At 44.8% G+C, this 15,168-nt stretch overlaps 1 protein-coding gene across 2 annotated transcripts in view; it reads right to left on the reverse strand.

Annotated features, from left to right (window-relative positions):
• SUFU (SUFU negative regulator of hedgehog signaling) overlaps window positions 1-15,168 on the reverse strand; it is a 111,604-nt gene that overhangs the window by 74,617 nt on the left and 21,819 nt on the right. For both annotated transcript variants that reach the window (XM_028098870.2, XM_028098869.2), the window contains exon 3: window positions 221-357. In XM_028098870.2, coding sequence (XP_027954671.1) covers window positions 221-357 — 137 coding nt within the window. The remainder of the gene's footprint in view (window positions 1-220; window positions 358-15,168) is intronic.

Raw genomic sequence — 15,168 nt, forward strand, 5'->3', positions numbered from 1 at the left:
CTGTTGGAGGTCACAGTGGCATAACCTTCTCTTCCCTGGCCCAGGTAGATTCCCACCCAGAAAACATCAAGCAGAACAAGTCACTGTCATGGTACAAATGGGGTACGGGACTCCCAGGAAAGGTCACTCCACAGCTATCAAAATATGCCTATGAGTTCCCAAAGCCAACCAGGCTCATGGCATAAGGACCCCCGCGCCAGCCAGCTCTTGGCGTTCTTACCTGACTGGAACACGTATCTGGCCAAGCCCTGCATTAGCTCTGCTGGCCAGGTTGGGGGGGCAGACTCCCCTGTTTCTCTCTTCAGACGAAATGTCAATTCAAAGCCAAAACCACTAGGCCCGTCTGTTCCTGTAAATCTGGAAGGAATAAAAAACAAATGTTTTTAGTTCAACTACCTTAGGAAAACACTGCTTTTAAAGTCCAGTTAAAGTTCTCCCCTATTTTTGGTGGCCTCAGCATCCAAAACCCTTAATCAGAAGAATCTCTCTCAATAGCCTATAAGGAGCCACAATACTAGTCTTGCGCTCCTGCCAGCCACGATACATGGGTATGACCTTAGCCCAGCCAATCAAATTCCCCTGGTGGCACTCTAAACTATGAGTTCCACATTTTGTGGCTCTGGAACATTCCTCTGGGTGATTAAGGTTCCATTACTGAAAATCTTCCTTATTCACACTCCTTATTCCTTCAAGCTGTTAATAAGCACCTACTTAGTTTGCCGCAAGTCCTGTTGTATGCTCTGTGAGGACTAGACCCTTTCTCCACTCCCACCTTCACCCTGCCCCACAAGGGTACAATCCTTGGGCTGGGCTGGCTGGTCTCCAAACTCGGCATTTGTGGACAGGTCCCAAGGCAGATTCCAAATATTGGGAGGGCCTGTATTCTTCCTGAAACCCGGCATCCTACACGTGCTCATCAATTGGCATGTGCTCTTCCTGAAACTTGGTGACCCATGGGTACTCTTCAATCACTGGAACGCTAGGGAAGCACAGATTTGTGCCCCCTTCTCACCCCAGGTGGCCAAGAATGATGACAGTTACTGCCCCTATGGCCACACTCATCACGGTGATGATGAGGCGAGGGAGGAATGCCTGCCTCTGACCACTAGGAAACACTCAGGTGCTCCCAGTCTTCAGGGAAGTCCCTGAAATGGACTATGGACTTCTGCCAGAGAGGAAAATGATGTGGATGAGAAAGCAAGTCCTGGGTGGGGGGCTGACATGCCCCCTTATGGGAGGGAAGCATCCAGGGAGGATTTCCTGAGAGCTCAGGAGGTTTGCCAGCATGGGAAGGGTTAAAAGTTAAAATATGTTCATGATATAATTTTCAGTAATTATATCTTGTACAAACATGAGCCACAATGATTATACACATGTAAACTCCTCAGCATACAAATACAAATCATAAACTAAGATGACAGCCAACACCTCCTTGCCAAGCTCCCAGAACAGGGAGTCAGAGGTGAGAGTTTCGAAGGGATGATGATGCCCAACCCTGAAATTCCACATGGCATCTTTCCTTCATCATGCTCCTCATCACCCTTAAGAAGCCAGGCCAGGAGATTGGACAGAAAAAGATTCCAAAGTCTCTGAACCTCAGACATCAGTCCTAATCTTGCCTGTGTGCCTGGGTGAGCTCAGCCCTCCTGTACTTACTGCAGTGGAGAGATAACCTCTGAGAAGCTACGTTCTCCAAAGGACTGAAAAGGAATAAAGTCATCATGCTGGTGCCTAATTATATTTAAAGGAGGTGTCTATGGTTTGCATTTCCTCTAGGTATCTAGCAATGTGGGAGGCAGAATCCATTTTTGAGGGTATACAACTAGAATTTCAGAGACCAGATGAGAAGAAGTTGTTTGGCAAGACACAGTGTAAGCTATTTTCTTCCCTTACTGAACTGTCATACTGGGGGGCAATTCAATGCAGGGGGGCTGAGGGAATAGCTAAGCCAGCTGAGGCCAGAAGAGCCACCTCCCCGGGGCTGCAGGCTTGAGAGGAGTGTGAAAATCCGAGGTAATGCAACACTGACTCAGAGTTAAAACTCCATCGAAGGAGATGGGTCACTAGGCCAAAGGGAAGATTTCAAGCAGCCTCCAATTAGAAGCAGCTTTGTAAAATGTATTAGACCATTATCCAGGGCTTTCATCTTGGGCCAAGAAAAATACATGATTTCTAACCACAAAAACTTGAGAAACAGACAAAAAGAACATATTCCTCAAATTGCGCGATGGGGAGAACCGTCAGATGCAGAGAGAAATCATATGTAACCAAGCAGCACCGCTGCTCTAAGGAGGCTGTGCACACACACACATGCATGTATGAGTGTGCATACACGCACGTGCACATGTCCACCATCTGCCTCCATGCAGGGTACTTTCTGGGCCAGCTCTGTGGTGGGCAGGCCAGCCCTCACTGGGCTAGCTGGGAGGGACAGGCCCGGCCAGATGGTGTCCACCTGCATTTGATTACCACCCACCATGCTGGCTGGACGCAACCTCTAAACTCTGAAACATGCGTTTGGAATGGCCCAGCCTCAGGATAAACACACAACCTGGAGCCTGTCAGAAGGTCTCTTTTTCAAAGCAGACTACCCAGGCAACAGCCAAGTGACAAGGTCATTCAGTCTTTCAAGTCCCTGGAGGGCCTGGCTTGGTCTGGACTTCCTCCGTGAGGGCTTCTCCAGCCGCAGAGGTTTTGTCTGACCAGAGGTTGAAGCCCCTCCTAGGGGGCAGCTGTCTCCCACACCCTCTGAGAAAGAAAAGCACAAGGGGAAACTGGCATGTGCTGCAGAAGGAGGGAGGTGGGTCAGAGCAAAGAATTTTTCTAACACAGAAGGCTGCTAAAACACCAGCCGGTAGTAAAGGAGGCCGGTGGAATTTCTTCCTACAGAGATTTTAAAGGAATACATTACAGATTCTCCCCAATCTGGCAGGGAGGAGGTGAGGTGTTCTTATCTTGTCTTGTTGCAAGGATGGGTGAGACTGTTTCCAGCTCAAGAACTTCTAATCCTGCTCACTGAGGTACCCAGGGGAGAGGATGGCTTTGTCCCAGCAGTTTGGCAAGCCTAGGGACGGATGTGGCAGCATCCAGAGTAATATCAAACCTGCGCACAGAAAGAACCCGTGCCTTTCATCTCAGATGTAGTTGCCTGGAACCTGCCCAAAAGCCTGCCCCAAGCACAGGACTAAGAAGGTATCAATCAGCATCCAAGAGGCCAAAATGACCACTAACACCAGGCAGAGATGAATGGGAACCCAGGAGAGACTTTCTGGTGGGAACACAACAGTTCAGGTGGGCAGAAAAGATGATCTAAAAGTTGGCATCTCATGCTCAACATCATTAGTTAATAGGGGAGCTCAAATCAAAACCACAGTGAGGTACCACTTTATCCCCCTTAGGATGGCTAAAATAAAAGACAATAACAAGTGCTGATGAGTATGTGGAGAAATTGCAATTCTCACACACTGCAGGTGGGAGTGTCAAATGGCAGAGCTGCTTTGTAAAATAGTCTGGCAGTTCCTCAGAGTTAAACATAGAGTTACCACATGACCCAACAGTTCCACTCCTAGGTGTACACCCAAAAGAACTGAAAATATATGTTTATACAAAAACTTGTACACTGGGGTGCCTGGGTGGCTGAGTCAGTTAAGCGTCTGCCTTCAGCTCAGGTCATGATCTCAGGGTCCTGGGATTGGGCCCTGAGTCAGGCTCCACACTCAGCAGGGGAGTCTGCTTGTCCTTCTGCCCCTCCCCCTGCTCATGCTCTCTCTCTCAAATAAATAAAATCTTAAAAAAAACACCAAAAAAACCTTTTACATTAATATTCATAGTAGCATTATTCATAATAGCCAAAAAGTGGAAGCAACCCAATGTCATCAATGGATGAGTGGACAAACAAAATGTAGTACATCCATACAATGGAATAAAGAAGAATGATACACTAAAAAAAAAAAAAAGAAAGAATGATACACTGATACAACATGGATGAACCCTGAAAACATTGTGCTAAGTGAATAAAGCCAGATACAAAAGGCCATATAATGTGTGATTCCATTTATACAACATGTCTGGAATAAACAAATCCAGAGACAGAAAGTAGATTGGTGGTTGCCAGGGGCTAGGGGGAGTTTAGGGGGAGTGACTACGAATGGGCACAGTTTCTTTTTGGGGTGATGGAAATGATGTTCTGGAATTAAATAGTGATGATGGTTGTACAACCTTATGAATATTCTGAAAAATACTGAATTGTACACTTTAAAAAGGTAAATTTCATGGTATGTGAATTGTATATATATATAAAAAAAAGGTATCTTAGGTACACCTCAGTGCTAGGGGGAGCAAGGCCAACCACACCACGTAAGCCAGGTCTTTGTCTGACTCTACCTATTAGTAACTGCTATGATTAACTGAATGCCTATTAAGTTTTAGGCCTTGGACTAAGTACTTATGTCACAGCATTTAATTCTCCAACAAGCCTCAGCCACTGTTATCTTCATTTAACTAACATGAGAAAAAGACACTAAAGAGAGTTTAAGTAATAATCCATATGTCACACAGCAAGCAAGAGACAGAACTTGGACTTGAAGTCTGCCTGACTCCAAAGTCCATCTTCTTACTGCCATGTGACCTCAGGCAAGACATTTAACCTCTCTGTGCCCCAGTTTCCTCATCCATAAAATGGGGATAATAACAAAACAGTAGCTATTTCAGAGTTGTGAGGATTAAATGTTAGAAACTGCCTGGAACACTATAAGCATTGTATCACTTACACTAAGTAAAAGAAGCCAGTCACGAAAGACCATGTATTGTATGATTCCACTGATATGACATGATAAATAATATAACTTGTTTTTTGGTTTTTTTTTTAAAGATTTTATTTATTCATTTGAGAGAGAGCACGAGCAGGGGTCGGGGAGGGGCAGAAGGAGAGGGAGAAGCAGACTCCCCGCTGAGCAGGGAGCTCAACACTGGCTTGATCCCAGGACCCCAAGGATCATGACCTGAGCGGAAGACAGATGTTTAACCGGCTGAGCCACCCAGGTGCCCCATATAACTTGTAATATATAATACAAATTATGTGTATATTATATAAAATGTCCATAGTAGGCAAATCTGTAGAGACAGAAAGCAGACTGGTGACTATGTAGGTCTGAGGGACTGAGGACAAATGTGGAGTGACTGATAATGTGTATGGGGTTTCTTTTTAGGGTGATGAAGAAATTCTAAAATTAGATTATGATGGTTACATAACTCTGTGAATGTACTAAAACCACTAAATTATACATGTTAAGTGGGTGAACTGTACGGTATGTGAATTATATCTCAATAGAGCTGTTCTTAAAAACTGAGGAGAAAAAGAAAAGATAGTAAAAAAATTCAAACTATAGACGTATAGATATAGGTACAGACATACAAAGAGATGTTCAACCTCACTCATGGTAGGAGAAACACAACTTAAATACAAATTAAAGCAATAAGAGGGACACCTGGGTGGCTCAGTCGGTTAAGCGTCTGCCTTCGGCTCAGGTCATGATCCCAGGGTCCTGGGATCGAGCCCTGCATCGGGCTCCTTTCTCAGCAGCGGGGAGCCTGCTTCTCCCTCTACCTGCCGCGACCCCCCTGCTTGTGCTCTCTCTCTCTGGCTCTCTCTCGCTGTCAAATAAATAAAATCTTTTTAAAAATTTCTTTTAAAAAAATAAAGCAACAAGAGACATGATTCTCACCTAATCAGATCAGCAAAATTAAAAAAGTAGGATGTCATTCTATTGGTGAGGCTGTGGAGAAAGAGGTATTTTCATACACTGCTAGTGGGGATACAAGTTAGTACAACCATTTGGAGGGTAAGTTAGCAATACCTAACAAAATTACATCTATTTTACCTTTTGACACAGCAACCCACTTCTAAGAATTTGTAATTGCAAAATATTGGAGACAACCTAAATGCCCATTCATAGAAGAGTGGTTCAAAGAGTATTATGCGGCTATGAGGAAGAGCTAACTGATATGGATACTGTCAAGTAAAAAAAGGCAAAAAGTACTACAGTATACTACCTGTTGAGGAAGAAAGAGGGGGAGATAGGAAAATATACATACATCTGCTCATTTGTGCAAAAAGCAACATAGCAAGAATAAATCAGAAACTACTAAGATTAGCTACCTACAGGCAGTAGGCAGGAACGAGGTGGAAAGGACTACAGGGCAGGGGGGCAGGGCACATTTCTCTGAATATGTATCCTGGTGTACAACAGGTGCTCAATAAAGATGAAAAGAACGAACTAACAGGCTCAGGCAGCAACCCTTTCCATCCGGATCCAGTATGACCCCAGAGGAAGTGGCCCTGCTGGCCTCCAGGTCCTCTGGTACCTGTGGAAGTGCTCTGGCAATCCTACAGTGAAGCTGGCAACAAGCCTTACCCCTCTCACGGCACAAATGTGACTACCCACCTAACTTTTCAAGATGTGTTTGCTTACTGTAAGCCCACAGATCAGGATGTGGCAACATACCTGAGCTGCAAAGCAAACACTCGGCATTGTATAATTACACTCAACTGGGCCCTCGGCTGAAGAAGTGTGCTGCAGGGGAAGGGTGCGGTGAGAGCCAGCCCAAGTACCCAGAGCTCTTTCACTCCCCTCTCTGAAAAGCAGCAAACTACCACCAACCATCAAAAGACCAGTGGGTCAGGAACAGTCAATACATAATCTGATCTACTGCTCTGTCTGGGCAGTTTAAATTCCAGAACAACAAGCAGGAGCCCTGGTCGGTGTGCCCAGAAACAAATGTGGAGGGGCCAGGAAACAGGAAATGGATCTGGCCTTTCCCCTCATCCTTATGGCCATCTCCAGCCTCCCCTAATTTGGGGAGGCTCCAGCTCTTGACCTAGTTCCTAAAAAGACTTCATCGTGGGTCTGAGGACTCTGGTGTCACTGAAAGAGGGCAACCAACTTGTCCTTGTTTTTGCAGGACTTTCCTGACTTTAGAATTGAAAACCTCACGTCCTGGGAAAGCCGTTAATCTCAGGCAAATTGCAACAATCACCCAACACTGAAGTGTCACTACCTGACCCACACAAAGCAAAATGCCGCCAAATCCAAAAGCACCAAATATGCATCAAGAGCCACCAAAATGTCAGCAGAATCTCTGGAGCCAGGCTGCCTCTGCTCAAGTTCTGGCTCTGCTACTTCCTGGCTGTAGGGCAAATCACATATCCTCTCTGCGCCTCAATTTCTTCATCTGTAGAATCAGAGATATGAAGAATAAACCCTAAGGTAAACTCTGGAGTCCGGGTGGTAATGATGTGTCAATGTAGATCCATCGATTGTAACAAATGTGCCATTCTGGTATGGGATGCTGATAGTGGGGGAGGCTGTGCATGTGTGGAGGTGGAGGGTATATATGGGAACTCTACATCCACTCAATTTTGCTGTGAACCTAAAACTGCTCTAAAATATACAGTCCATTTAGGGCGCCTGGGTGGCTCAATCGTTAAGTGTCTGCCTTCGACTCAGGTCATGATCCCAGGGTCCTGGGATAGAGCCCCGCATCGGGCTCCCTGCTCCGCGGGAAGCCTGCTTTCTCCCTCTCCCTCTGCAGCTCCCCCCTGCTTGTGCTCTCTCTCTCTCTAAAAATAAATAAAATCTTTCAAAAAAAAATAAAAAAACAAAGTCCGTTTAAAAAAATATTAAAAAGTCCATTTTTATTTATTTATTTATTTGTTTAAGTAGGCTCCACACCCATTGTGGAGTCCAACACGCAGCCTGAACTCACGACCCTGAGATCAAGACCTGAGCCAAGGTCAAGAGTCAGACGTTTAACAGACTGAGCCACCCAGATGCCCCTGAAGTCTATTTTTAAAAATGGAGACATGAGGGGCAACTGGGTGGCTCAGTCATTAAGTGTCTTCCTTTGGCTCAGATCATGATCCCAGGGTCCTGGAATCGAGCCCCACATCGGGCGCCCTGCTTCACCCTCTCCCTCTGCCTGCTTCCCCCCCTACTTGTGCTCACTTTCTGTCAAAAAAATAAAATCTTTTAAAAAAATAAAAAATTAAAATAAAAAAATAAAATGGAGATGCAAGTAGCCATCATATGGGAGCTACTTAAATGAATTAATGTATATGCACCCCTCAGAGCAGTGCCTGGAACACAGCAGGTACTGTCTCAGTGTCAGCTATTATCTATAGTAGTTCCCAGTTCAGAAATTCACCCTAAGAGCATAATCTTGTATTTGGAAAAAGTCTTGTGCATAAATATATTCCATGGTATTTTAAGAGTGAAGAATCTAGAAGCAGTCTAAATGTTCGACAAGCTGAGATATTCTGAGTTCTGGTGCATGGAGTGGCAAGACATCACACAGTCATTAAAACTCAGAGTTCTGGGGGCACCTGGGTGGCTCAGTCGTTAAGCGGCTGCCTTCGGCTCAGGTCATGATCCCAGCGTCCTGGGATCGAGCCCCGCAACAGGCTCCCTGCTCAGCAGAAAGCCTGCTTCTCCCTCTCCCACTCCCCCTGCTTATGTTCCTTCTCTTGCTGTGTCTCTCTCTTTCAAATGAATAAATAAAATCTTTAAAAAAAAAAACAAAAAACTGAGAGTTCTGAAAACAGGACCAATCTCTCTCAGCTTTGAGAAGTGAAGGGAAGCCTTGTGGTTGCTGGTGGGAATGTACAGTAGTGCAGCTACAAAACAGTACGGTGGTTCCTCAAAAAAACTAAACATAGCTTTATCGTATGATTCAGCAACTCCATTTCTGGGTATAACCCAAAGAAATGAAAACGGTGAACGAACCATGAGAGACAATGGACTCTGAAAAACAAACTGAGGGTTCTAGAGGGGAGGAGGGTGGGGGGATGGGTTAGCCTGGTGATGGGTATTAAAGAGGGCACATTCTGTGTGGAGCACTGGGTGTTATGCACAAACAATGAATCATGGAACACTACATCAAGAACTAATGATGTAATGTATGGTGATTAACATAACAATAAAAAATCTGCTCTGAAAAAAAAAAAGAAATGAAAATGGTGACTCAAACAGATACTCTCACACCCATGTTCACAGCAGCATTATTCACAGTAGCCGAAAGGTGAAAACAACCCAAATGTCTATTCATCGGTGAATGGATAAACAGAATGTGGTATGTCTACACAATGGAATATTATTCCGCCTTAAAAAGGAAGGAAACTCTGACACATGCTACAACATGGATGAACCTTGAAAACATTATGCTAAGTGATATAAGTCAGACACAAAAGGGCAAATGTATGATTCCACTCATATGAGGTCCCTAGAGTAGTCCAATTCACAGACACAGAAAATAGAATGGTGGTTGCATATCTCCATTAAAAAATGCAGATATGAGTAGGAGAATGGGGTGGGGGAGGTGGAATGGGGAGTTATTGTTTAACAAGTACAGAGCTTCAGTTGGGAAGATGAAAAAGTTCTGGAAATGGATGGTGGTGACAGCTATATAACAATGTGAATGTACTTAATTTCACTGAACTGTACACCTAAAAATGGTTAAAATGGTAAATATAGATTTTACTCAACAGTCATGAAAAACCATGAAACAAAATCTCATACAAGGTGATTCAAAATATTTGTGCAGGGACGGCTGGGTGGCTCAGTTGGGTGAGCAACCGACTCCTGATTTTGGCTCAGGTCATGATCTCAGGATTGTAGGATCGAGCCCCACGTTGGGCTCCATGCTCAGTGCAGAATCTCCTTGTCCCTCTCCCTCTGCTCCTCCCTCTGCTTGTGCTCTCTTTCTCTCTCTCTAAAATAAATAAATAAAATCTTAAAAAAGCATATTTGTGCAGGGCACCTGGGTGGCTCAGTCATTAAGTGTCTGCCTTCAGCTCAGGTCATGGTCCCGGGGTCCTGGGATCGAGCCCCACATCGGGCTCCCTGCTCCGCGGGAAGCCTGCTTCTCCCTCTCCCACTCCCCCTGCTTGTGTTCCCTCTCTCGCTGTGTCTCTCTGTCAAATAAATAAATAAAATCTTTAAAAAAAAAAGCATATTTGTGCATATACACACAGTGTAAAAATATATGAAGAAAATATATGTGAGGAAAAAACAGGAAGAAAATGCAATAAAATTATAGTGGCTATCACATTGCAATTTTTCTTTTTCAAACTTCTTTGTATTTTCCAAATTTTCTACTCTTTATAATCTCTGGTCTAGACTGTAAACCCTACAAGGACAGGGCCGTGTCTTATTCGCTGCTGTATCTGCCAGACTTCTCACAGAATCTGTTGGCTGAGGGTACATATTGGACATTCCAGGTATGACAGGAGAGGCCTGTGGTCAGCACCCTCTCTCCCCAGGGGTGGCCTGGATACTTCCATTGGTATCTGAAGCAAGGAATCCTGGGCCAACTAAGGCGGCTGTCAAGGGTCCACCTTGTGGGGGAGGTACCTCTAAAGTCAGGTCTAGGGACTGTAGCTCAGTCTCAAGCTCAATATTGTTGTCAAAAGAAAAGGAAGAATACACTATTTGTCTCAGGAAACATATGGCACAGGAGGCCAGGCCAGTCCAATCCCAGAACCACTTTCATTCCCTATAAAGGCTCCTGTTGTCTCTCCTTCCCCTTTCCTCTTTCCCTACTTCTTGGTGGGTCCTCCCCTCTAATCAGCCCTTCTTGGAAATTAGGCTTAGTTCCTGGCCTTACTGGGTTGGACATCCTCTCCCAGAGGAATGGAGCCTGTACATCCTGTCCCTGGGGAACAGACTGCAGACCTTTTCCCTTGGTGGCTTTCCTCCACGGGCACCCACAACCTCCATTTGTGTCTCTAATAGGCATAGGGCAAAGCCTAGCCTTAGCTCCAACTGGACCAGAGATTACAAAAAGCCCTAAACTGAAGACCTCCAGTAGCTCTGGGGCTCTGCAAGGAGGCTGCCTATCTCTTCTCCACCTCTGCCTCTCAGAGCAATGCCAAGCACATTCAAGGACCACTCATCCAAACTCCAGCACATGTTTGGAGCACCATGTTTCTTGAGGTGAATTTGCTCCAAGGCCCTCAGTAGTGCCCCAAACCTCATGATGCCCTGCCTCAGTCAGTTAAGCATCCAACTCTTGGTTTCAGCTCAGGTCATGATCTCAGGGTCCTGGGATTGAACCCCATGTCAGGGTCCACACTCAGCACAGAGTATGCTTGAGATTCTTTCCTCTTCCCTCTTCCTCCCTCTCTGCTCCTCTCCCTGCTCATGCTCTCTCTTTCTAAAGAGAATAAAATTTTATCTATAATTTTATCTAATAAAATCATTTCTAAATGAATAAAATCATCTTTTAAAAAGAAATTATATATGGTCCTTTACTTGACCATTGTTTTCTTGTTGAACAGGAGGTTACTTCCAAAGCTGCACTCTTTTGTACTTTGGCAAAGATCTTGATGCATATTGCTTTTTGCTTGTTTTCCCTCAATAACTCATATTTGGGGAAATCCCTATTATTCCCTTGGATTCAGAGTCCCAGAATAAGAGATTTTAGAAGTTGGTCTGAGCACTAAAGAAAGAAGGCATTCCGACTAGGATCCAGGTGTGTGCTAACATGTGGCCAACTTCATCCACCTTTGGTGTAGGGTCACCAAACTGGTAGGTAAAGGAAATGAGGCACGCCACAAGTGTCGGGCAGCATTTCTGATACTGACCAGTTTCTCTGCTCCCAGGTCCCACTATATCTAGGCCAGTACCAACGCTGCACTGTGACACCAAACCAACCTCCATGTCCCAAACACATCCCCCACCCCATACCATGACTACTGCTGCCCTCAACCTGGAAGGCCCTTCTAGACCAGTCTTATCTTCCCAAATCCTCCTGTCAAAAAAGCTCTTCTCAATTACCATGTCTTTTGCTCTTTTTTTATGCTCTTTTTCCCCCACACTATATTTTCTCAAAGCACTGTTTTATCTCTAATACAGTCCTTTGTGTGTTTTTAACAACACACAAAGCAAGGGTCTCTCACATTATACTATGGAGTCCTGCCATTCTTCTACTTCTTTGTAGTTCCCCAAAGTGACACACACTGAACCCAGAACAATGCTGGTACTTAGCAGGTATCAAAAGATATCAGTTGACTGACTCCTGATGACATGCACATACTGAGACTAAACAAATGTTTATTAACTAGACTGAATCTGAGAAAAGAGGCAAAGTTTTATAAGATTTAGAATGGTAGGTAAGGGATAAGGAGGAAAATGCTAGACCAAGGTTGTGGGCTGAAGACCTGAGGCAGAGTGGTGAGCCTGCCAACAGTGACGAGGAAGCCAGGAAGTGAGGAAGGTAGACATCAGAAATTCTTAGTCTTGGTCTCTCTGGACCCTTTGGAGATCCCAGGGTAGACTTAGGGTGGCAATTACACAAAATTATACCACTCTAGGATCCTATAAGATGCCAGAGAGGAGTCCAGGGACATGGGCAAGAATACAGGGAATGGAGGTTGCCTGAGCCAACACAAGCCCAGCCCATCACTCCCTTGCTGACCCTTGGGCAAGTTAACTTACATATGCCCCCATTTCCTCAGCTGTTAGACTGAGATAAAGATACTTCCCTCAAAGGGAGGCTTAAAATGGGATGGCCCAGTGTCTAGCACCCAGCCAGGACACCCCCACCCCCGAGAAGCTAGCATTCATCCTTCCTTTGCTTAGTGCTCAGTAGAAGCATTCTCTGTGTATCATTTCTCCCTTAAAAATTCAGCAGATGGGGTGCGCCTGGGTGGCTCAGTTGGTTAAGCATCCAACTCTTGGTTTCGGCTCAGCTCATGATCTCATGGGTGGTGGGATCGAGCCTCATGTCGGGCTCCATGCTCAGTGGAGAGTCTGCTTGAGATTCTCTCCCTCTGCCCCTCCTTCCACTTGCATGCATGCACTCCCTCTCATAAATAAAAACATCAGCAGATGATTCTAGCTTCCCAACTTCTGGACTCTGGAGTTTAATCAGCCCATCCTTCAAGGGCTGCCCAATATTGGATCTAAACATTTACAAAGGGGCACCTGGGTGGCTCAGTTGGTTAAGCGTCTGCCTTAAGCTCAGGTCATGATTCCAGGGTCCTGGGATCAAGCCCCACATCAGGCTCCCTGTTCAGTGGGGAGTCTGCTTCTCCCTCAGGCCCTCCACCCCTGCCCCCCACTTGTGCTCTATCAAATGAATAAATAAAAATCCTTAAATAAATAAATAAAAATAAATAAACATTTGCAAAGCTGATGTTTTTATTTTTGAACAATTCACATTTACAGATACTTCATTAGCTGTTTTGAAATGGGGTTTGGTGACTACACAAATACTATACTAAATAGAGAAACTGTAAAATTATTTTGAAATATGTTTATAATGTAATATTTTGCATAGCTAAGATTTTTTTTAAAACATTCAGCTATATTGTATTAATTCTGTATAATCATAAGAAAAAGAGGGAAGGAGAGGGGGAGGGAAGAGGCAGGAAGGAAGGGAGAAATGACAGCCACTGAGACGGCATCCTCACACTGAGCTGGGAGGCTGACGGGGCCATAGAGCACAGCAGAGCGACCTCTGAGCTTTAACTCTGAGTAGCAGATGCTCTTCCCACTACACAGCATCCAACGAGATTCATGGAATGTATTTGCCTCACTCAGGTAGATGTTTCCTTAGATCCGTTGTTGGGAGCCAAGGACCACATTCCCAAAGCATTCCTCAGTTCAAAACAGTAGCTCACAGGACTGATTCAGCTGAGAATCCAGCTGAACTCACCTGGCTCCCAACCCTTAGGGCATTTAACTCTATCCTAGGTTTTCAGTGAGCAAAGAGCTTCCCCAGACTGAGACATTGAGCCTATGAAAAAGACCAGGTGGTCAAAAGGTAAGCTAAGTCCAGGAGGATGTAATGTACAACATGATGACTATAGTTAACACTGCTGTATGGTACATTTAAAAAAAAAAATTTGTAAGTAGGTTCCATACCCAATGTGGGGCTTGAACTCACAACCCTAAGATCAAGAGTTGCATTTTCTGGGTGCCTGGATGGCTCAGTTGGTTAAGCAACTGCCTTCAGCTCAGGTCATGATGCCGGAGTCCCAGGATCCTGAATCGGGCTCCCGGCTCAGCGGGGAGTCTGCTTCTCCCTCTGACTCTCTCCCCTCTCATGCTTTCTCTCTCTCTCTCAAATAAATAAATAAAATCTTAAAAGAAAAAAAGTTGCATGTTTTACAAACTGAGCCAGCCGATGTAAAATTGCTAAGGGAGGGGCCCCTGGGTGGCTCAGTCGTTAAGTGTCTGCCTTCGGCTCAGGTCATGATCCCAGGGTCCTGGGTTCGAGCCCCGCATCGGGCTCCCTGCTCGGCAGGAAGCCTGCTTCTCCCTCTCCCACTCCCCCTGATTGTGTTCCATCTCTCGCTGTGTCTCTCTCTGTCAAATAAATAAATAAAATCTTTAAAAAAATAAATAAATAAAGTTGCTAAGGGAGTAAATCCTAAGTGATCTCATCACACACACACACACACAAAGACACACATTTTTCTTTCTTTTTTTTTTTTTTGTATCCGTATGAGATGATGGATGTTAAACTTACTGTGATAATCATTTCCTAAAATACATGGTCATTATACTGTACATGTTAAACTTATACAGCTGCTATGTGTCAGCTACATCTCCCTAAAACTGGAAAAAAGGGACACCAGGGTGGTTCAGTTGGTTAAGTGTCTGTCTTTGGCTCAGGTCATGATCCTGGGGTCCCGGGATCAAGCTCTGCATCGGGCTCCCTGCTCAGCGGGCAGCCTGCTTCTCCCTCTGCCCTTCACCCTGCTCATGTTCTCTTTCTCTCTCTTTCTCTCTCAAATAAATAAAATCTTAAAAAAAAAAACTGGAAAAAATTTTTTGAATAAAATAAAATAATTTTTAAAAAGGAAAAACACCAAGCCAAGAGTAGCAGACCTTTTTTCTGCAGGGTGGCGAAAGCTCATAGGTCACCCTCCCTTAGTGGAGACCTACCATACCTTCTCCCCCCTACTCCCAACCACCAGCAAAGAACCAAAAGGTCAGTCCCCCAGGGGGATTCCAAGCCAGCCTGGTACTGTATAAAAATTCTAGACCAAAGAAGAGCTTGGTGTTGGGTTTCTTGGCATCATTACAATAGCTCCCACTCTTGGCTTTGGTTTAAACAACATATACACAAAATCTCTTTAAAAATAAGAAAAGACAGGGGCACTTG

This window comes from Eumetopias jubatus, unplaced genomic scaffold (assembly GCF_037043125.1).
Source record: "Eumetopias jubatus isolate StellerSeaLion01/CBP00866 unplaced genomic scaffold, mEumJub1_p1.0 scaffold_17, whole genome shotgun sequence".
In the NCBI taxonomy this organism is placed as follows: domain Eukaryota; kingdom Metazoa; phylum Chordata; class Mammalia; order Carnivora; family Otariidae; genus Eumetopias; species Eumetopias jubatus.